Raw genomic sequence first — 22,318 nt, 5'->3', positions numbered from 1 at the left:
TTCACTTCCCAACCCCTTTGTGTGACAATTCCTGTCTCTTCTATCTCTTGGGCAGCGGGGTTGTTGGAGCCAAATGTAAGGCCAAGCTCCTGACCATCCTGAGCCAGAGCCCTCCCTCACCCAGCGTCTGTCCCTGGTCCCCAGTCGTCTGACTGTCCTGCTATGACCCTCACCTACCAGTCCAGGCTGGGATGGACGCTTAGGTCCCAGGACCCAGACGTCCCCAGGAAGACTGGCTACTAATGTAGGCAAAGGAGCTGCCCCCACCCACCACAAGCTTGAGGTTCTCCCCTCCGTTATAGAGTCTGGAGCCTGCAGCATACATTCCTCAGTGTCCCCGGGGAGAAGGGCAGCTCGGGGGTGCAACAACAAGGCTGGGAGTAACAGACCCATTGGCTGAGGCTCACGCAGGCCACACGCTGTTCAAGTGCTTTACATAGACTGACTCGTGTAAACTTCACAACTTCAAGGTGCCTACTGTGGTTTTTCCCATTTGTGGGTGAGGAAACGAGGGCCAGAGAGTGATGGCTTGCCCAGGATCCCCCAGCTGGTAAAGGGGACACTCAAAGCCAGGTCTGCTGACTTGAAAGCCCATCCCTTGGGGCCAGGAAGGACACAGCTCCCACAGTGGGTGATTCAGGAGGCTGGGCTGGAAGCACATTTGGGGTGGGGACAGGTAGGGTTTGCATTCATCAAGGGCACAGTCACTTGAGCATATCCAAGCCTGAGACACCAAGCCTGGAGCCCTCCCTGGCTGGTGGCCGGTGGCCAAGCTGCGTCCGCTCCTTGCCCCATTGGTCAGGATGCCCCCACCCCAGGACATCCTAACCCCCCACCCTGTTCTTGCTCTTCAGGGTCTGATGCTGAGTCGGCTGGGCCACAAGAGCCTGGCCCAGAAGGTGCTGCGGGATGCCGTGGAGAGGCAGAGCACCTGCCACGAGGCGTGGCAGGGCCTAGGAGAGGTGCTGCAGGCCCACGGCCAGAGTGAGGCTGCAGTCGACTGTTTCCTCACCGCTCTTGAGCTGGAATCCAGCAGCCCGGTGCTGCCCTTCTCCATCATTCCCCGAGAGCTCTGACACCGCCCTGCAGCATCAGGGAGAGAGGGGGCTGCCCGGGTGGCGGGGAGGCAGGCACAGGCAGGCAGCAGGGGGCCTGGCTCAGGGAAACTGTGGGGCCTCAGGGAAATACATCTCTAGGGAACACTTCTGCAGGCTGCAGGCCTAGTTCGCCTCGCCTCCCCTACCCCACCCCTACCTTTCCTCCAGGGCCAGCTGGGTGTGGGAGCTGCTCATCTGGAGCTGGGTGGACCAGATTTGCATCAAAAGCAAATTCCTTGTTCCTTGGGACATTGTGGCTTTTATGAGCAAGGAAGTATCTGGGAGGCCACATCGACATGGGAGGGCCCTCCCCGGAGTTTCTGTGCATCACCTACATGTGCAGTGAGGGTGTGTGCGGCTTGGATACCTCCCCCTACCCATCTGGAAACCCCTGGACTGGCCCTGCCACCCTCCTTCAATATCCCTGACCCTGGATTTCCAGCTTCGCACAATCTTTAGTCTCAAAGCTCAGCTCACTGCCAACACCAAAGATGAGCACCCTGAACTGCCCTCTGGCTGGGCCGAGGCGGTTTTCCTGGGTTCTTTCCTCCGCGAGGCAGTCTGCTTGACCCCGAAGTGACTTAGAGTTGTGGTGACTGGACTTGCTCCCCGAGAGCCTCACAGCTGTACTTCACCCCACCCAGGCCTCTGTGCCTTGGGGAGCCCCGCGGCCCTCGGCCCACGCCTGTCTCAGGACAAGGTTTTGGATCACTCTCAGGTCTTGCCCATGGCAGTCACGGCTTGGAGAATCTGCTGGCAAGTGGGAAGAGGATGTACCTCTGGGTTCCTTTCCCAGACTTCGAGTTGGTGGGTGCTGCCCAGTGTTGCCCTTCTTTGCCCGGTGAGGCCAGTTGGGTCTCACCGTGCTCTTCCTCTCTGTTGCCGCGTGCCTTTGGGGCCTCTGGTGTCTGACCAGGGCACTGAGCACTGACCCTTACTGACCTGCGTTTCCACTCACCTCCATCCCTGGAAATGCCCGCGCCGAAGCGGCCTCCTTAGGCCCTAAGCCATCGCCCCGGGATGGGCCTCAGGGTACAAACATGGCTGCTGAACGCAGCCCTTTCTAATACCTTGCACGTCATTCCTTCAAGCCTTACCTTTCTGGGCAATGGGTACAATGCAGATCACTAGGGGTTATAATGTGGAGATGGGCAGTCTCTAGGACTGTCCCCAATTCATCTCACCACCCACAGCCCATTTTCACCTCTGGCTTTCTCGGGTAACCCGAGCCCCACCCTGGCCATTTGGTTTCCCCTGCCTGGCACCAAATGGCTATGGTTGAAGACCTGAGGAAGAGACAGAGCCTGGCACCTCCTAACTGGTTGAGTAGGCCTCTGTGTACATGACTCCCTTGTCTGCAGGGGTCCTGGGTGCCAGTGGGTGGGTGTCTTCCCTGCTGCTCCCCTAGTCTGCTGCATGGTGCTCTTGGAATTCTTCCCAAGAAGTCAACCCCCCGTGGGTCTATCAGGGAATCCTTTTTTATCTGCACTTTGGGTTTTTGTTTTAAAGCTCCATGAGGTATATCTCTCATTTTAAGGTGTGTGGGAAAGTCAGGCGAGGACTGCCCTGGTTTGTCACAGCCCAGTCTTTCTGTTGGAGACCCGCCCTCCTTGCTGTACTAGCTCAGCACTGCATCCCCAGGTACTTCCCCGGGAGAGCCTGTACCTCCTGGCCTCTCCCCAGGCGAGCGACCCTGCAGAGAACACCAGATCCTTTACCTCCTGGTTGAAGGATTTCTGTATGTGTATGTGTGTGTATAAATATATATATGATAGAGATCTATTTTTATTCTGGAATTCTGTTAGAAAACAGTAAACAAGAAAAAGCAGATGCCATTGACTTGCCTTGGGGTGTCCAAAGAGGTCGGTGATCCTTCGTAGTAGGAAAGGCACCAGTGCGTTTTGATTTGTATTTGCCCTTGGAGGAGGCCTCAGAGCGCGGGGCCAAGTTACTGCCAGTTCGCAGATTGAATAAAGAGACCCTTGAAGGGGAAGCAGGTTTGTCTGAAGCGGCATGTTCATTCGACACGCAGGTGGCCCTGGAAAAGGAACAGGGCTTGAGCAGGCCCTGGAGAGGAGGGGGGAATTGCAGGAGGAGAGAGGCCCAAGGAGTCATGAAGGCTAGGGCTTGGGCCACGCGGGGGGGGGGGGGGGGGGGGGGGGGGGGGGGCCGCGGGGGCCTGCCCAGGAGAATGTGATTTGAGCTCCCTCTTGGGAGAGTGGTTGGGCACGGTGGGGGCTTGGGGAGGGCTTTGAGGTCAGGCAGAAGCCTGGAAGTGGCTAGGAGGAGGCATTTGGGTCCAGGCAGGGCCGGCTAGAGCAGGTCTCATTGTGGCCTGCCACCTGCCTGAGCCCCTGCTGCTTCCAGGGCCCACCTAGGAGAAGCCAGAACCAGACTTGCCATCTGAATGGGAGAGACTGTCCCAAGGTCACTGCCAGTGGAGCCCCTCCAGCTCCTGGGGAAGGAGGGAGGGGTGTGTGGTGAGGACCCAGGCCGCATGCAGATGAGCCACCTGGGCTGAGAGGTCCCTACGTACCTATATACTCTCAACATGTAAGTGATTACCACATACCTGACATACTGTGTATGTTATAAAGTGCATGAATTTTTTTAAGATTTTATTGGGGAAGGGGAACAGGACTTTATTGGGGAACAGTGTATTTTTCCCAGGACCCATCAGCTCCAAGTCAAGTTGTTGTCCTTTCAATCTTAGTTGTGCAGGGCGCAGCTCAGCTCCAAGTCTAGTTGCCGTTGTTCAGTCTTAGTTGTAGAGGGCGCAGCCCACCATCCCTTGCAGGAGTCGAACTGGCAACCTTGTGGTTGAGAGCATGTACTCCAACCAACAGCCATCCCGCCGCCCGCGAGCTGTGGCAGCTCATCTTCATTCTAGTTGTGGACGGCGCAGCCCGCTGGCCCATGTGGGAATCAAACCTGCAATCCTGTTGCCCAGAGCTCACGCTCCAACCAACTGAGCCACCCGTCCGCCCCAGTGCATGAAATTTTTGAAGGATTACATAAATTTACACAGAAGCTCTGTGTTCTTTGTGTGCCCCAGGATGCACTTGGCACACCACCACAGCTGCGTCCCACCACTGTGAAGACCCCTGCCCTTGAGGCTCCCCCTAGAACTCAGGGCTGGCCTAGACAGCTTCCTGCTCTCATGGCCTCCCCCAGCCCCACCTTCAGTTCTATTGGCTATGGTTTTGCTGTCCTAGGGAGAAAGGGTCTTCCTTGGAGCCTTTGGGTGCCCAGCTTCTCATTCGCTGTGTTGCTTTCTTTTAAGGAAACACATCCACAATCTTTAGTGATTTAACAATTAGTATCACATTACTTATTCACACACCGTCACCCCCAGTTCATGGCCCCCTGGGGTGAGAATGAAAGGCCATGGGTGGTGGTACATTCTCTGCCAGCCTGGGGGAAAGTTCCAGAAAGTTCATCCTACAAGGAAGAGAAGGGAGGGAGGGAGGCCTTCCTGTTCTATATGCTGGCTTTCCCAAGCTGACCTCTAGTTGGTTACATGGAAAGTCAAGCAGGAGGGGAGACATTTCCTGACCCGCAGTTCCTGGTCTGTAGACCCCGTGTTCATACATAAACCCTCACTGGAGAAGGAGAGAGCCAGCCCTGTGTCCAATCCATTGTGCCAGAACAAGGGCTGGAATCTGGGGACAAGACTCGATTTGCACTGTCACCCCCATGGACCTCCAGCCCACCCACCACTCTCCAGGACACAGCCCTTCAGTATTATTAGTGTTTATCTGCAGGCACAAATATGAATGGAATTTCAGCCACCACCACCCAGACTCCTCTCTGGTACCAAAGTGCTCATTGTTGCATTTGCACCCCTGACCCGGGCATTCAGATGTCGTCACCATGCAGATATTTCTCGGTCTTGTTTGGGAAGCATCCAGCTAAAGAAACCTCCCCCAGACCACGCTGCCAGCTCTCAATGGCAACCCAACTGTGATCCCAGAGCCCACAATCCAATGTGGCCTCAGGCAAGGATCTGGGCATTGCTGGAGCACTGATGAGCACCCAACCAGCCTAGGGAGGACTGGGGAGGGTGTTTGGGGCACCCCAAGGGCCATAGGGAGAACACTATTTCAAGCAGAAGGATGTTTCACTCCCCATCCCAACTATAGGTTAGATAGATGGTGTGGAAGTCTGAATAAGGTCCCCCAAAGGTCCACGTCCTAATCCCCAGAACTTGTGAATATGTTATATGGCAAAGGGGTTTTGCAAACATGATGAAGTTAAGGACCTTGAGATGGGGAGATTATCTGGATTAATCAAGGGAACCCATATAACCACAAGGATCCTTATAAGAGGAAGACAGGAGGGTCAGTCAGGAGTAGATGTGATGGGAGCAGGAGTTTTGAAAGATTTGAGGAAGGGGAAAGATTTGAGGAAGATTTGAGGAAAGATTTGAGGAAGGGGCAAAGGAATGTAGGTGGTCTTTAGACGCTGAAAAATACAGGGAAACATACTCCCCTGAAGCTTCTAGAAGGAATCAGTCCTGCTACCACCTTGACTTTAGTCCACTGAGGCTGATTTTGGCCTTCTGACCTCCAAATTGTAAGAGAATAATAAATTTGTATTGTTTTTAAATAACAAAGTTTATGGTAATTTGTTATACGAGGTCTAACAATTAAGTTCATGAACTTGCCACGGTGTGCTTACACTGATGAAAACATTTCAATAATTCCTCGAATTGTGCCTCAAAATCATCGGCTGACTGTGAGAAGCATAGCAGACCAAGTAAACATCGATAAACAGTTAGGAAAATGTTAACCGAAAATCTTGGCATGAGAAAGATGTGTGCAAAAATGGTCCCAAAGGAGCTCTTGCATCACGACAATGCACCAGCTCACACGGCACTGTCTGTGAGGAAGTTTTTAGCCAGCAAGCAAATAACTGTATTGGAACACCCTCCCTACTCACCTGATCTGCCCCCCAATGACTTTTCTTTACCCGAGGATAAAGCAACTATTGAAAGGAAGACATTTTGATGACATTCAGGACATCAAGGGTAATACAACAGCTCTGATGGCTACTCCAGAAAAAGAGTTCGAAAATTGCTTTGAAAGGTGGACTGGGCTCTGGCATCCGTGCGTAGCTTCCCAAGGGGAGCACTTCGAAGGTGACCGCAGTGATATTCAGCAATGAGGTAGGTAGCACTTTTTGTAGGGTGGGTTCACAAACTTAATTGTCAGACCTTAGTTATAGCAGCCACAGAAAACCAATATAGATGGTTTGGTAACAGAACACCCCTGGCACAGGGTTGGGCACACGGGCTCAGGGGTACTCTGCAGTCCCGCTCCCATGCCTAATGCAGGAGGGCTTGGGGATTAGAAACCTAGGCAAGCGTGACCCTACCTGGCATGTTTCCATCCCCTCTGGCTTTTTTGAATAAAGGAAACGCCAACAACTTCCTTTCTCCTTGTTGGCCCTCAGTTATCATGCAGGACCTCTGAGCTCTGGGACTTCAGAAAGGGGATGTGGGGGCAATGGCCAGCCCTCATCAAGCACCAGGCTCTGTTGTGACCCGCACAGCTCCCAACACACTGCCTTGCTGTCCCGCCCTGCCCCCTCCTAGGTTTCTCAGTTCCCGTGGGGTGAATTGAATGAAAGCCTTGTCAGTCCCTGCCTCCTGCCCCGGCCTAGCCGATTCTGATAACTAGAGATGCCGCGTCATGGGGCCTGACCCCATCTTCCTATCTATAGTTCTCAGGGACTAAGCCACACTCCCACCCAAAGCAGTCACATTGCTACCTTCCTTCCCTGCTGGCTGGGTCTCTCTGAGCCCACACTACTCTTCAGACCGTGACACCTTTTTCTACGCTCTGATATGGCGAAGCATGTTGTTAACCAGGCAGCAAGGAGTACCTGCTGGGAGACGATTCTCCTTGTATCCACCCCTCCTTCCCCTTCCTCCAGCTTCTCCTTTCTATCTATCTGTCATCCCCAGCATTTCTTACTCACCACCTCCAGCCTCCAAGGATCCAGCTTTGGCTCCCCCTGCCATCCAGAGTGGCCTCTTCTCTAGGGAGGGGCAGATCAGCCTGACTAGGGTCTGGGTCTCTGGCGTTGCCCTAACAAACCCTCTCAGCCCTGGCACTCCTAAATCCAGAGCGCAAACCCCTCCCTTTGGGCGTGGCAGGCTTAGCAAGCCGGCAGCCCTGCCTTTGGCCAAAACCAAAGGTTTATGAGGAGCCCAGGCAGGAGTCAGGCTGGCAAGGGGCGCCTGGGTTCAGGCCCCTGCTGTCATTTCTACCCAAAACAACTTCTACCTGGTACAGCTCCAGGCGCTAGCTTTACCCAGACAAACCGGCCCTGTGCCATCTTCTTCCCTTTGGACTCAGCCACATGCTAACATGGGTCATTCTCTTCACTCCTCGAGAGGGACTTCCTGGGGCAAGAGCCCTGTCTTCTTAAACCTTTAGGATTGGGAGAACTACCTGTGCCACCCAGAATTATTGGTGATTGGTGCTTTCATACCATCTCAGTGGTGGTTACCAACCTGGCCTCTCATTAGAATCATCTAGGGTGGGAGCAGTGAGCTTTAGAAAAGATCCGGGGCCCAAGTCCTACCCCCAGAGAGTTTGCTGTGATCTGTCTGGGAGCTGATAGGCGCCAAGATTTTTAAAGTGTCCCCAAGGGATTCTAAAATGCAGCTTACAACCACTGATTCTGAACTTACAGATTTTGAACTGTGTTTTTAAGATAATAGGGCTTTCAAAGTAGTCCTAGGAGTGGGGATCTGAGTCCCCACAGCTCTGTGCTGCATGGAGGCAGGTGGCATCAGGCAGGTGAGAAATGATGCTGGAGACAGGACGAGTCATCTAAGCAACCTATGGCCCTTAGTTTCTAGGTATAGAATGTATATGTAGCCTGTAGGTCTAGAAAGTAGCCTTCAAAGCCTTCCTCAAGCCAGGGGCTGCCCCAAACTACTTTCCTGACCTTGTCTCCCCTACAACCTTCCCCAAATTCAGTCACATGCCTTTTCATCTTTCTTCTAAGCCCCCACACCCCAATCCCAAAACAGCACCTGGCACAAAGCAGATACTCAAAATATTTTTGTTGACGTGAAACCACAAATACTCATCGGGTTGAATAAATATTGTTCTTTTCAAGGAGTTGAGAGAGAGAAAGAACCACCTGCTGCGATCCTGTGGAGCTCAGCTTGGCCTTGGTTGAATGCCGACCACTCCCACCCCCCCACAAGGAAGTCTCCATGAGGCTGTGCGGTATTACAAGCCTAGTGCACTTGAGACCCAGCTGGAGGGCCCAAGGACGCACAGAGCCCAGCCTGGATACATCTGGGCCCTCCGAGCCGCTGCAAGGGCAGCCCAGGGCACAGTCTCCAGGAGTACACCCTTTGACACTAAGCAGATTGAGCATATAATTTATTGTTCAATGCAGGACACTCCTGAGAGTGAACTGGAAATTATGCTGGTACGATTCCAGAGCAGCAGGCTGGATGTTCACCCTGGACAATCTATTAGGTTCTGTGCTCAAACCTTCCTAAGAGTAGACAAAATAGTTTTCTAAACATAAGAACTTGCTAAAACTCAAAGTAGCTTAGGGCCAAGATGGCTTTATTTTAAACGCCAATTGTGTTGTTGAAGAAAAGAGTATGTTCTCGCCCCATTTTGTCGATGGTCCGGGGCTGCTTGGGGAATTGTGCCGAAGATGTGTACGCTCCCGGGCCTGGGGTTTTCTGAAAACAGAACAGAAAATAGGAATTGATGAGAACGTGATGCCAAAACCCTGAAGCATCCTGAGTCTCGCTGTTGGCTCAGACGTGGCTGGCAAATCCCAGCGGAGGGAGATAAAGGCCATACCAGCTTGGGCTGAAGCCTGAGGCACCGTTGCATTGGCGCATGTCCTTGGAGCTGAGGCCAGCTCCTGTAAACAGCTCCCCGCAAGGCTGCGGAGGTGCTGAGAGACGGGACAAGCAAGTGACAGGCCGAGACCTGCGGGGGAGGCAGCTTACATGTCACCTGCACCTCGAGGCACATTTTCTCCTAACGGGCTCTCAGGCAGTTCTTGTCCCTGGAAATGCCATTGTCCTCCCCTCTAGTGACCTCAGTCTAATGGTAAGGGGGTTGGAGAGAATGGATTCTGAAGCTGGGTCGTTGACCTCCAAAGCACAAACTCGAGTGTTTCTGTCATTGACCCAGCATGATGTCATAGGATGTCTCCGTGCCAGGGTCCGTGGACCCCAGGGTCAGAAGTATTCCCAAGGGATCTATGAGCTCTACTTTTTTAAAGTCATGTTTTTGTTTTAATGAAATTCGTGAAAAAATTATTGTGCCAATTATTTAAACAAAGCTTCTCTTCTATAGTGAGAGAATGCAAATGACGGTCATTTGCACAGACTAAGGCTTCAGTTTCTCAGGTCAGCGTGTCCCATGCTGAGGTGCACACACATATTCTAGAAACTCAAATGCATTTTTTCTTGGGTTGTTGGAGAGACCCCAGTGTCTCTGTGTGTGGTTAAGGGAAGGATTTTCTTCTCAGACAGGCCTGCGTTCAGGTCCTAGTCTCACACCCAATGGCTCGTGTGACCTTGGCCATAGGCTTCCCACACCTCCCCCGTCCAGTGAGGTTCTGAGGTTCGGCGAGGCCCTCCAGGACAGATGGCCGTGCCCGGCCGGGCCAGGCGGTCCACGTGTTAGCTACCACTGCTAGTATTATTCCCTGTTATCACCTTCTTGTCATTTCCTTCCTTCCTTGCAGTTTGTTATCTCTTCAGGAGACAGTGAGAGTGGAAATTGGATTACCCTGAGAGTGGGACAGAGAGTCAGCCCAGCGTGGATGAGGTCAGCTGCCCGCAGAAGCTGCTTAAATGCCAAAAGCAGAGGAGCAGCCTGGAAATCACATCAAGTCCTGGCCGCATGTCAAAAGAAGCTGAAGCCTTTTATTAGTGCTATGAATGAGGAAATAGCATGGGTGTGGAGTCCTATCCTGCCAGCCCACAAGGCAAGAGGTCCGTGGGCCTGGACCCTGCAAGGCCACCCCTCAGGAGGCTGCCGGTTGTGGTTCTCAAGGTCTGAGAACCCAGCCCTGATTTCACTGTCACCACGCAGACTCCCGGCTGTCCTCGGCTTCCATGAAGAGTTTCCTGTAAGAGGAGACACTCCACAGAGCAGCGGCCTCTAACACCAGCAACCCCATGGGTGGACACTTATAAATTAATACTACACCTTCTGGCTACGCTGTCGCTTTCCTGGGAGTTGGGTTAGCATGACTCCGCCTTCCTGAGGTGCTCAGCCCTGTGAGCTCTGACAAACATCTGTGTCTGGATCATGGTGATGCCAGCCAGGTGAGGATCTGCTGAAGGCATCCACCAGCCTCCTGTGGTCGATCTGTTTTTAATTTTACTGACACGGCCTCCCCAGTATTCATACCTCCAGATAAAGAGCACACTACCCCGCGCCACGGCTGGCAGCTCTGGAGTGAGATCCTGAAGGTGAGGGCCTGGGACACCACGTGTGGGACTGAGGAGGTGACCTGAAGGCCCAGAGAGTGGCAGGACTAGCCCTCTCCTACCCTCTGCCCAGTTTCGCCCACCTCCCTTTATCCCCCAGGTGGGCCCATTTCCTTACAGGTAGAATTTGTATGTCTGTCTCCCGACCATCCCAAATAAAGCTACATACCAGCGAGTTTGGGGACTTTCAGACTGGGGTGCAGGCCGGAAACCCCAAGGCCGTGGGAATTAAAACTGTCTTTTAGCTTTAAAGAAAAACAAGTCGCTGTTCCTAAGCGCCATGTTATGTGTTTGAGGTCTTCCTGGGTCTGGCCTCGGCCTTTAAGACTCTCAAACCATCCCAGGTTCTGCCCTCTTTATATTTCTCCACGGACTTGATCCTCTTCCCTGTGTCCTGAGTGCTCGGGGGCAGGGGGTTCGCTCATGCCTTCCGTTCAATAATAAGGTTTCTGCTCTCACCGTTTGCTCTCAGAAGCCACACACACAAAGGAAGGCAATTCTGGATGGATGGGGGCAGTCGCTGCACACTCCTTGCGTCAGCTCACTAACGGTGTTTCCCCACAGAGCATCCAGGCCATAACATGGGTGGCTAATTACTGAGCCGGCTCTTCTCCGCTGGACCCATAATTCCGCCACAGTCTTCAGGCCTGGAGTCACCATGAGCCTGAAGCCGGCCGAGGGCTTGCCGGATGTTTGAGCGCAATCATATATGTATATATACACACACACACACATACTGGGAGTGCCCAAAAAGTGTATGCACATGATTTGTATTCAATTTTTGTTATCAGTATATATTGAGTATTACAATTTCAATACAGTTTTTCCTTTCTTAAAATATTTTTGGCACCCTCTGGGTGTGTGTATATATACTGTATATGTATCTATAATATATAGTGTATATATATATATATAGTATATATACTAAAATGTTATATAAGACTCACTGACCACCCCCCCCAAACACACAGCCACAAAACCTACAACCACAATCTGTCTTTAGAATACTTACTGAACTGGTAGGCAAGAATCGAGGTACTCTGGACTGAAAAGAAGAAGTCACAGAACTTGCTGAAGGTATTTTCACATTATAATGACCTGGGCCTGGGCCTTCACGCTATGGAAAATTAAAAAAAAAAAAAAAAAAAGTGTTTCGTACTTACTAATATTTGATATATTTTAATGCTTTATTTTCCTTCCACAAATAAATATCTGAATCAGTGTGATATGGGAGAAAAACGCCTAGATTTGGGCTTGGAAGATCTTATTAAGGTGTGCCCTGGCACAAATCTTTGTGAAGTAGGAAAATATACGCTTTACCTACTTTACCTGCCTGGTGGGTGACTATGAAAACTGAAGATGCCTCCCCGTGTCCCTGCCTGGGCCCCCTCCCCCCACTGACACGCCTCACTCCATACTTGTCTAGCTAACTGTTAACAGTGACTTGTTGCTCTGAGCTGCTAGCTTTATAAAACACACTAATTTGTCCGTATAAATGTAATATATATCATCTTAGTCCAACAAGTATTCACAGCAATTCGCTGACATGAATACAATGCTATGAGAGGAACATAAATGAATGAACACAATTCTAAAAAGACAAACATCTCAATAGAAAATTTAGCAAAAGGCAATTCACAAGGAGGAAATACAATTGTTCAGTGAGGAAAGGGGGGAGGGGGTTTAACCTCATTAATAACCAAATAAGTTCTAATTAAAACAACAATGAAATACATTGGGCAGGGTCTAGAAAATTAACAAAGGTAGAAAGAAAGAGGGAGGAAGAAAGGAAGGAAGGGAGGAGAGGGAAAGAGGAAGAGAAAGGAACAAACTGAAACTTGAACGAACCATCAGCATGATTCTATATGACTCTAGTGGAAGAATAATTTGATTAGCCTTTCTGGAACACAATTTGGCAAGCTATGAACTACCTTAGAAACATATATATCTATCTAAAGGGAGAGAAAGAAGAAAGAGGCTGGTTACAAGATTGTTGCAGGAATCCAGAACACAAACCCATCCTGAGCCTAGGGAGAGCAGGGAAAATGGAAACAGCTGAAACATCACAGTGGATAACGTAGACAAGATTTTAGCCTTTTATTTTATTTTCTAGTAACTCATTTTTTCCTCTCCCATTTTCAAATATCTGTGCTCTTTGACAGAAACGAGTCTTTCTGGCATTATGTCTTGGATCTGTTTCTCAATAATGCAGGAACTAGGGGAAGTGGGTGGGATAGAGACTTGCCAGGAGCTGGTCATTGCTGAATGGGTACATGGGAGTTTAAACAGCATTGCCCATGTGGTGTCTATTTTTAAAGTTTTTACAATACAAAGTTAAGGACAATGTATATTTATTATTTTGACCCAGCAATTCCACTTTTAGGAGGAATTCATCCTATGAAAACAACTGAGAATGTGTGCAAATATTTGGCCACAAAGACATTCACTATAACATTGTTTCTAAAAGTTGACAATGAGAAATAAACTAAATGACCAGTGATGTGTACCTGGTTAAATAAATTGTGATACTTCCTTCCAGCCATCCAGTGTTGATGAATTTTTATGGACATAAAAGCTATTCCCAAATATTGTTAAGTGAAAATGGAAGCTTAAAAAAAATGTGCATGAAAAAATTGGGAATGGAATGTTCAATGACGGTAGTTTTCTCCAGGTGGGAGCACGTGGAATACAAACTTTTTTATTTTTTTGCTTCTCAGCGTTTTTAAAGTTTTCAACAATGGACTTGGGTGCTCTTGAAATATGAAAAAAAAAAAGTATACGTAATGTATAGATAAATGAATATGGAAAATAAGTAAAGGAGAAAAGGGGGTAGGGCAAAAAAGAAAATGAACAGAAGGTTAGAAGAAAGAAATGTATCCCTTAAGATCCTTATAATAGGTAAGGCTGGGCCACAAATTAGCCCAACAGATTTGGCAGAACAAGCACCCAACTGCAGACCCCCCACAGGGTTCAAGAGCAGGGCTTTGCCATGTTTATTCCTGCGGGTTGCACAGCAGTATAATTAGAGCTCCATTCTCAATTACTGCACCATGAACGGAGTCTGTTATTAACAGCTGAATACAGGTCTGATGATCGAGGGACGGATGTGCCTCATAATTTCACAACTCATGGCAGAGAGATAAAAACGGTGATGTTTTGAGACCTATGCAGACGTGGGACAGATCGCTATCGGGGTGAGGCTCTCTGTATGGCGCGACCTCTGCACTCCCAGTGGAGAAATCTGAACCACCACAAAAACAAAGGCATAAAAATCCAGGGGGATCTAATCTGGACAGGAACAGTTTGTGCAACGTCCCCTTGGTTTGGCCATAATAAACACAAGTCCTCTCAAGCCACAGTAGCAGCTGGGACAAAAGATGCTGCTGAGCGTGCTACTCTTGACCCCATGACTGAACAGCCCAGCTGTCTGCAGGATGGCCATGAAATGTCGCCCCCTGCACCCTTTCCCCCAAACCTAATGTGGCTTTCATGTCTCAGCTTCCAAGACATGAGGTCCTTGGGAGTCCACGTGCCTGGCTTGACGAAGGACTGATGATGTGTGCCTGTGTCATCCAGCAGCCTCCCTGCACAGGCTTGGTCACCTGAATCAAAGGGACTGAGACAGGGGGCAGAAAGAAATGACTGAATGCTATTTGTCCCACACGTGTCAGATGAAATCTTTTAAGTGGGAACATTAGAGAAGTGGATACAGGCCCGAGTTCATATTCCAGAAGCCACAGGAATGCTGTTCAATGGGAGAAGTAATGACTGGGCTGTGGTCCTAAAATGAGTGGGAAACAGCTCCAACCGAGTCCCAGCTTCTGCCCGATCCGAGGACACGTAAGTGGACAGAACAGGGATGGAGGGAAGGGAACACGGTCCAGGATGGCTTGAATGCATGTTGAGAAATGACCTGGTTCAACAGGAGGGTGTTTAAAACAAGAAGGACTTTTGAACTGTTTCCTACTCTTCCTTGAGGTTGGAGACTGCTTCCTCGTTTACTTGGGATCACTGAACGTAACCCAGAACTTTGACATGCGATGCGGGGGTGAAGGGCAGCACCCAGGTTCATCGAGCAGTACTAAGTGAGTCTTGCACAAATTGGATGGGCCACTTCTTAAATAAACCTTGCTATTGTCAGGGCCGTGCTGTGGCAACTCTGGGTTTCCCAAAGCAAAACCTTTCAAAGACCACTGACATCCAGTGCCAATGGAGAACAGAACCGTCACCTTGCTGCTGCCAAAAGAAACTACAGGAAACCTTTTATAATACCTACTCGTCGGATTTGGGGCATGATTACATCTCAACCCTCCTGACAAGATGGTAAAATCGTTCTCTTCCCTTTGAAAAAGTCCTATTTAATTGAGTTTCTACTTGAGGGCAACTTTAACCAATAGGAGCTATAGGGATTACACAGATGAATAACATACTATCTTTAACCTCAGAGGAGTCCAGTGAGGGACATAGACAGAACCAAACAAAACACCCCAAAAGAATAAATGGAGGTGTGAAGAGTGAGGGTTGAGCTAACTGCCTGGCTTCAAGATTCTACCAGGCCCTGTTGTATTTGGCCTGTGTGATTTCTGTGGGCCACAGGATATATCACCCAGTGTGGGAGCTTTCCATTCACTGCAAAGGGCTCGACATGCATAGGCCCCACTGACTTTTCTGGGGTGCTCCTGGGTTCCTGTCATACTATGAAGAAGCTCAACTTCTTTGATTCCAAACCCTAGTGGGCAATAATGTTCAGTATCATTATAGGCCTTTGGAGGCCCTGCCATCCCCTGCTGGACGCACTCCTCCTCCAGGGCGGAGAGGATGGGATTGGGAATCTCCACAACACGGCTCAGGAATTAAAAGGTCCCGGACGCCTCCCTAAAACAATGTGTGAGAGTAGATGAAATTATCCCAAGTGTGTATGTGTTGAATTATGTCTTCCCAAAATTCATAAATCCTATAAATTTTTGTTGTGTTATGTTAACTATTGATGTCCCCCTCAAAATTCATAAGTCCTGTGACTTTGGAATTCCCAGTACCTCAGAACGTGACCTTATTTAGAAATAGGGTCATTCCAGGTGTGATTGGTTAAGATGATGTCATTAGGATGGGCCCAAATCCAATAGGAATGGTGTCTTTCATAAAAAGGGGAATTTTGGACACAGAGACACGCACAAAGGGAAAACACTATGTGAAGATGAAGGCGGAGATCTTGCCAAAGATTGCCAGCAAACCACTGGAAGCTAGGAGAGAGACATGGAACAGAAGGAACCAACACTGCTGGCACCTGGAACTTGGACTTTTAGCCTCTAGAACTGTAAGACAATACATTTCTGTTGTTTAAGCCACTCAGTTTGTAGTATTTTATTACAGCAGCCCTAGCAAATATGTATACCGTGTTTCCCAGAAAATAAGAGCCAGCCGGACCATCAGCTCTAATGCATCTTTTGGAGCAAAAATTAATATAAGACTCGGTCTTATTTTAATATAGTATAAGACCAGGTGTAATATAATATAATACTGGGTATAATATAATATAGTAATATAACATAATACTGGGTCTAATATAATAAATATAATAATACCAGGTATAATATAATGTAATATAATATAATACCAGGTCTTTTATATTAATTTTTGCTCCAAAAGATGCATTAGAACTGATGGTCCAGCTAGGTCTTATTTTTGGGGAAACACAGTACAAGCGTTCAGTTCATTCCTTCATTCAACTAATATACAATGTGCCCAACAGTATGCTGGGAGTTGGGAATACAGTGGTATATGATTCTCTTCCAATGTCTGTTCTCCTATTCTGAGTATTAGAACAACTGTTAACTGGGCACATGTCTACCCAGAATAAAAACTAAATTTCCTAGCCTCCCTTGCAGCTAGGAATGGCCACATAGCTAGTTTCTGGCCAATGGGATGGAAGAGGTGCATGCAAATTACAAGGAGCATCCTTAAGGAGAGAGCGGCTGGTCCACCTTCCCCGCCTTTCTGCCTGCTAACTGGTCTCACGTTCCCCAGCCTCTGGGACCATGGGAATGGAAGCCATGCTTAGCAGAGTGGCACACAGTAACCTGATGCTGTGGAATTGCCACACCAGCCCTAAACTGCCTACTGCAGGTACTTTATACAAGAGAGACATAGCTTGTTTATAATATTATTTAGGCAGCAGAGCTCAGTCTTACTTGAAAAGATAGACAGGTTTTCTACTCTCATGGGACTTATATTCTAGTAGAAAATACATACCTTACAAAAAAAAAAAACATAATGACAAATGTGGGGGTATCACACAAAAAGACATATGGATGAGGATATAAGAGGGTAAACTGATCTGGTCTGAGGGGCCTCAGAAGCCCCTTAAAGAAGTACATTTCAGCAGAGATCTAAAGAACAAGGAGGAGGGGCCGGCCAGGTGGCTCAGGCGGTTGGAGCTCCGTGCTCCTAACACCGAAGGCTGCGTCTCAGTTCGCTGGAGCGCGTCCTCTCAACAACAAGGTTGCCAGTTCGACTCCTGCAAGGGATGGTGGGCTGGGACCCCTGCAACTAACAACAGCAACTGGAACTGGAGCTGAGCTGTGCCCTCCACAACTAAGACTGAAAGGACAACAACTTGATTTGGAAAAAGTCCTGGAAGTACACACTATTCCCCAATAAAGTCCTGTTCCCCTTCCCCAATAAAATCTTGTAAAAAAAGAAAGAAAGAAAAAGAAAGAACAAAGAGGAGTTTGCAGGGCATAAAGGCTGAAGGAAGGGTTTGTGTAAAAGTAGTGTACAATAGGGAAGGTTAGGAAAGGCCAAGATGAGCAGGGCCTTCAGGGCAAGCCTAGAAAGAAGCATGTTCCTCATTTTAACAAATTCGCTGCAACGCAAAAATAAATTAATTTTTTAAAAAATAATAAAATAAAGTGCATAGACTCCTGTCAAAAAATACAGTTAGGGATATGAAATTCGGCTTTCTTTCAACAGCTACCACTTTGCTGTTTGTCACACGTGTTCACACTAAGAATGGGTTTACGATTTAACGGCAGATGTAAAATGTTAAACGTCACGCTTGTATTTCCAATCTGTGCAAGTCCTCAGCATTCTGAAGACTTCTGGCTTGCAAGCAAGTGTGCTGGTCTAAAAGGTCGCCTCTCCAGCCTGCTCTGAAGCAGGCTCAGCTGGCGGTCTCCAGGGCTACACCCCGCCAGCACCTCACGGACCCTGGGCACTGCCGAGAGCTGCCCCGTGCCTGCCACCACCTACAGCTCACGTACTCACTCCCAGGTGATCTTCACAACAGCTTCACAACAGTGTTGGAAATGCTATGACCTCCATTTAACAGATGAGAAAATGGGGCTCAGTGGGGTTAGAAACAAATAACTTAGCACCAGTTACTGACCCTGCTTCTCTGGGCTGCGTGGTGTCAGTACTTGGCTCTAAGCCATTTGTTTTAATAGATGTTTTATTTAGTTGTACTTAAATGAACCAGCCAAACTGGTACTATTATCATGATATAGCAAGACACCAAGCATCTTTTACAAATACTTAAGTAATAAACAAATTAGGAATTGTTTAGTAAAACGGCAAAAGAGGCAAGAAAATCAATGAAGTACATTATAGCTTAACCTTTCACCTAAATTGAGGTTTTTAACAAGTCTCCCAACACCAGAAAATATGAATAATTCTTCATCACACAATTTGTATTTTTACTTTTTATTCTCGAGGTTAAGATCTAGATCCTAAAGATATCCAAAATAGCATTATATCCAGTTATCTATAGCCAGCAGCATCTTTTATCATTTGTCTATATCAGAGAAGCTACAGAAACCTCTTTGATTAGACTCCAGTCCTACTCCACTCCCACCTCTCCAAATTGACACAACAGGCATAATAAGCAGGGTATCAAGGCAGAGATACGTAGAAATATCCTAGGAGAAGTGATGCAGCCATGCTGTGGGGACAGAGCCAGGAGAGCAGCTTCCAGGCTCTCAGCCTCACGTGGAAAGGTGCTCACTTGGGTAGCAAATAGCCATCAACTGTGATTGGATGGCCATCAGCTGTGGCTAGTTGGCCGTCAGCTGTAACCAGTGAGCCATTGGCCACTAATATAACTGCTGTGGCTACGCTAGCAGCAAATGGGGGCTAGCAAGAAGATGGTGGCTGAGCTAGCAAGCGCGGATTGCAGTTAGCACAGCGGATTGCAGCTAGCAAGTGAGGTGGGTTGGCAGAGAGAAGTGGACAGCAGGTTGCGGATCGTGTGGCTCCTGCTTCCTGTGTCTCCAACCCAGCCGCCAGTGAGACTGTAGTGGTATGACTCCCCTATCTATGGCTCCGTGGGTGCTCCTTTTTGGGCTCACCATGTCCTGCATTCTTATGTGGGGAGCAGGACAAGAGACCCCACATGACATCCCGAATGACAAATGGCGCAGCGCGCAGGGTGTGGTGTCCGCCGAAACTCTCCGAAAGGTAATAGAGCACTTTATACGAATGAAAGCTCAGTCTCAGGAAGACCAGGAGGAGCAGCTGCCAGAGAGCTGGACCTCCGTGGAGGGGCGTGAAGACATGGATGGTTCCCCAACCAGCATAGGCCGGAGAAAGCAAAGGCCTTTGAGGCCCTGTGGGCTGGGAAGTGCTTGCTGAAGCCCGCACCCCCAGGTTGGGGAGGACTTGGAGCCCTCGCCCTGCGGAGAGGGAACACATTGTGGGGCAAACGCACAGCCCTGGCAAATGACTGTGGACTATGGGGAATGGGCTCCATCCCTAATTTAATGGACTGCTTGACTATTTGCTTGGGAACGTACCACCATGTATTGGAACTGGCCGGTATTTGCTTTTGTGTCTCAACCAGCTGCCGTTGAGAATATGTGAGAAACCTGGCTGTGCCCAGGAAGACTGGTGTTACTCTGAGAAATCCTGGCTGTGTCCAGAGATATTGCATTCACCTCCAGGCTCCTCGCACAGGGCCCCTCGCGGAAGACACTTGTCGCGTAGATTGTGAGGCGAGACCCTGTAGAGGTGGAGTATGGGGACAGAGCCAGGAGTGCAGCTTCCAGGCTCTCGGCCTCACGTGGAAAGGTGCTGGCTCAGGTAGTAAATGGCCATCAACTGTGATTGGATGGCCATCAGCTGTGGCTAGTTAACCGTCAGCTATAACCAGTGAGCCATTGGGCACTAATATAACTGCTGTGGCTACGCTAGCAGAAAATGGGGGCGAGCAAGAAGATGGTGTCTGAGCTAGCAAGCATGGATTGCAGTTAGCACAGCGGATTGCAGCTAGCAAGTGGGGTTGGTTGGCAGAGAGAAGTGGACGGCAGGTTGCAGATCGTGTGGCTCCTGCTTCCTGTGTCTCCAACCCAGCCGCCAGCGAGACTACAGTGGTGTGACTCCCCTATCTATGGCTCCGTGGGTGTTCCTTTTTGGCCTCACCATATCCTGCGTTCTTATGTGGGGAGCGGGACCAGAGACTCCACATGACACCCTGCATGACACATAGCACAGCGAGCAGGGTACGGTGCCGGCCAAAGCTCTCCAAAGGGCGGTGGAGCAGTTTGTGCGTATGAACACTCAGTCTCAGGAAGACCAGGAGGAGCAGCTGACAAGAGCTGGACCCCCGTGGAGGGGTGGGAAGACATGGATGGTTCTCCGACCAGCACAGGCCAGAGAAAGCAAAGGTCCTTATTGCCCTGTGGACTGGGAAGTGCTTGCTGAGGCCTGCACCCCCAGGTTGAGGAGGACTTGGAGCTCTCGCCCTGTCCTGCGGAGAGGGCACACATTGTGAGGCTAACGCACAGCCCCGGCGAATGACTATGGACTATGGCGAATGGGCTCCATCCCTAATTTAATGGACCGCTTGACTATTTGCTTGGGAACATACCACCATGTAGTGGAACGGGCAGATGTTTACTTCCTGTGTCTCACCTGGCCGCCAGTGAGACTGGTGCAGGAAGACCCCTTGTTGGGATACAGGCAGATGTTTTCTTCCTGTGTCTCGACCGGCAGCCATCGAGAATATGTGAGAACCCTAGCTATGGCCAGAAAGTCTGGCTGTGCCCAGAAGGCCTGGTGGTACCCTGAGAAACCCTGGCTGTGCCCAGGAAGTCTGGCTGTGCCCAGAAAGACTGGTGGTACCCTGAGAAACCCTGGCTGTGCCCAGGAAGTCTGGCTGTGCCCAGAAGGACTGGTGGTACCCTGAGAAACCCTGGCTGTGCCCAGGAAGTCTGGTTGTGCCCAGAAAGACTGGTGGTACCCTGAGAAACCCTGGCTGTGCCCAGGAAGTCTGGCTGTGCCCAGAAGGACTGGTGGTACCCTGAGAAACCCTGGCTGTGCCCAGGAAGTCTGGCTGTGCCCAGAAGGACTGGTGGTACCCTGAGAAACCCTGGCTGTGCCCAGGAAGTCTGGCTGTGCCCAGAAGGACTGGTGATACCCTGAGAAACCCTGGCTGTGCCCAGGAAGTCTGGTTGTGCCCAGAAAGACTGGTGGTACGCTGAGAAACGCTGGCTGTGCCCAGGAAGTCTGACTGTGCCATGAGAGAGTGGCAGTGCCCTGAGAGGTCCTGGCTGTGTCCAGGGGGTCTGGCTGGGCCCAAAGAGAGTGGCGGTGCCCTGAGAGGCCCTGGCTGTGCCCAGAGAGGCTGGCTGTGTCCAGGATATTGTATTCACCTCCAGGCTCCTCGCACAGGGCCCCTCGCGGAAGACTTGTCGCGTAGATTGTGAGGCGAGACCCTGTAGAGGTGGAGTGTGGGGACAGAGCCAGGAGTGCAGTGTCCAGGCTCTTGCCCTCACATGGAAAGGTGCTCCATCCCTAATTTAATGGACCGCCCGATTGTTTGCTTGGGAACATACCACCATGTAGTGGAACGGGCAGATGTTTACTTCCTGTGTCTCACCCAGCCGGCAGGGAGACTGGTGCAGGAAGACCCCTTATTAGGGTACAGGCGGATGTTTTCTTCCTGTGTCTTGACTAGCCACCGTCGAGAATATGTGAGAACCCTGGCTGTGCCAAGGAAATCTGGCTGTGCCCAGAGAGTGGCAGTGCCCTGAGAGGCCCTGGCTTTGTCCAAGAAGTCTGGCTGTGTCCAGAAAGACTGGCACTACCCTGAGAAACACTGGATGTGCCCTGAGATTCCTGGCTGTGCCCAGGAAATCTGGCTGTGCCCAAAAAGTCTGGTGGTACCCTGAAAAACCCTGGCTGTGCCCAGAAAGACTGGCGGTACCCTGAGAAATCCTGGCTGTGCCTAGAAACACTGGTGATACCCTGAGAAACCCTGGCTGTGCCCAGAAAGACTGGCGGTACCCTGAGAACCCTGGCTGTGCCCAGAAACACTGGTGGTACCCTGAGAAACCCTGGCTGTGCCCAGAAAGACTGGCGGTACCCTGAGAACCCTGGCTGTGCCCAGAAGTACTGGTGGTGCCCTGAGAAACCCTGGCTGTGCCCAGAGAGCTTGGCTGTGTCCAGGATATTGCATTCACCTCCAGGCTCCTCGCACAGGGCCCCTCATGGAAGACTCTTGTCACGTAGATTGTGAGGCGAGAGCCTGTAGAGGTGGAGTGTGGGGACAGAGCCAGGAGTGCAGTTTCCAGGCTCTCGCCCTCACGTGGAAAGGTGCTGGCTCAGGTAGTAAATGGCCATCAAGTGTGGCTAGTTGGCCGTCAGCTGTAACCAGTGAGCCATTGGCCACTAATATAATTGCCGTGGCTAGGCTAGCAGGGAATGGGGGCTAGCAAGAAGGTGGTGGCTGAGCTAG

General features: G+C 50.0%; 2 protein-coding genes and 1 long non-coding RNA gene across 3 annotated transcripts in view; 2 read left to right on the top strand and 1 right to left on the bottom strand.

Annotated features, from left to right (window-relative positions):
• TTC7A (tetratricopeptide repeat domain 7A) overlaps positions 1-1,964 on the top strand; it is a 111,249-nt gene extending 109,285 nt beyond the window's left edge. Inside the window, exon 20 of the mRNA XM_033124425.1 lies at positions 855-1,964. Coding sequence (XP_032980316.1) covers positions 855-1,076 — 222 coding nt within the window. The 3' untranslated portion in view covers positions 1,077-1,964. The remainder of the gene's footprint in view (positions 1-854) is intronic.
• A 4,257-nt stretch (positions 1,965-6,221) lies between these two features.
• LOC117033471 (uncharacterized) lies at positions 6,222-9,954 on the top strand. The gene is made up of 3 exons (XR_004424882.1): positions 6,222-6,264; positions 8,232-9,196; positions 9,840-9,954. It is a non-coding gene; the product is annotated as an uncharacterized LOC117033471 (long non-coding RNA).
• Positions 8,683-22,318, bottom strand: part of STPG4 (sperm-tail PG-rich repeat containing 4) — a 42,788-nt gene continuing 29,152 nt past the window's right edge. The window contains exons 6-7 of the mRNA XM_033125649.1: positions 11,603-11,707; positions 8,683-8,817 (exon numbers count right to left, since the gene is read on the bottom strand). Coding sequence (XP_032981540.1) covers positions 8,701-8,817; positions 11,603-11,707 — 222 coding nt within the window. The 3' untranslated portion in view covers positions 8,683-8,700. The remainder of the gene's footprint in view (positions 8,818-11,602; positions 11,708-22,318) is intronic.

Source organism: Rhinolophus ferrumequinum, chromosome 13, assembly GCF_004115265.2.
Source record: "Rhinolophus ferrumequinum isolate MPI-CBG mRhiFer1 chromosome 13, mRhiFer1_v1.p, whole genome shotgun sequence".
In the NCBI taxonomy this organism is placed as follows: Eukaryota; Metazoa; Chordata; class Mammalia; order Chiroptera; family Rhinolophidae; genus Rhinolophus; species Rhinolophus ferrumequinum.
The sequence above is the reverse complement of the archived record's forward strand: the minus strand, read 5'-3'. Positions and strand labels throughout refer to the sequence as shown.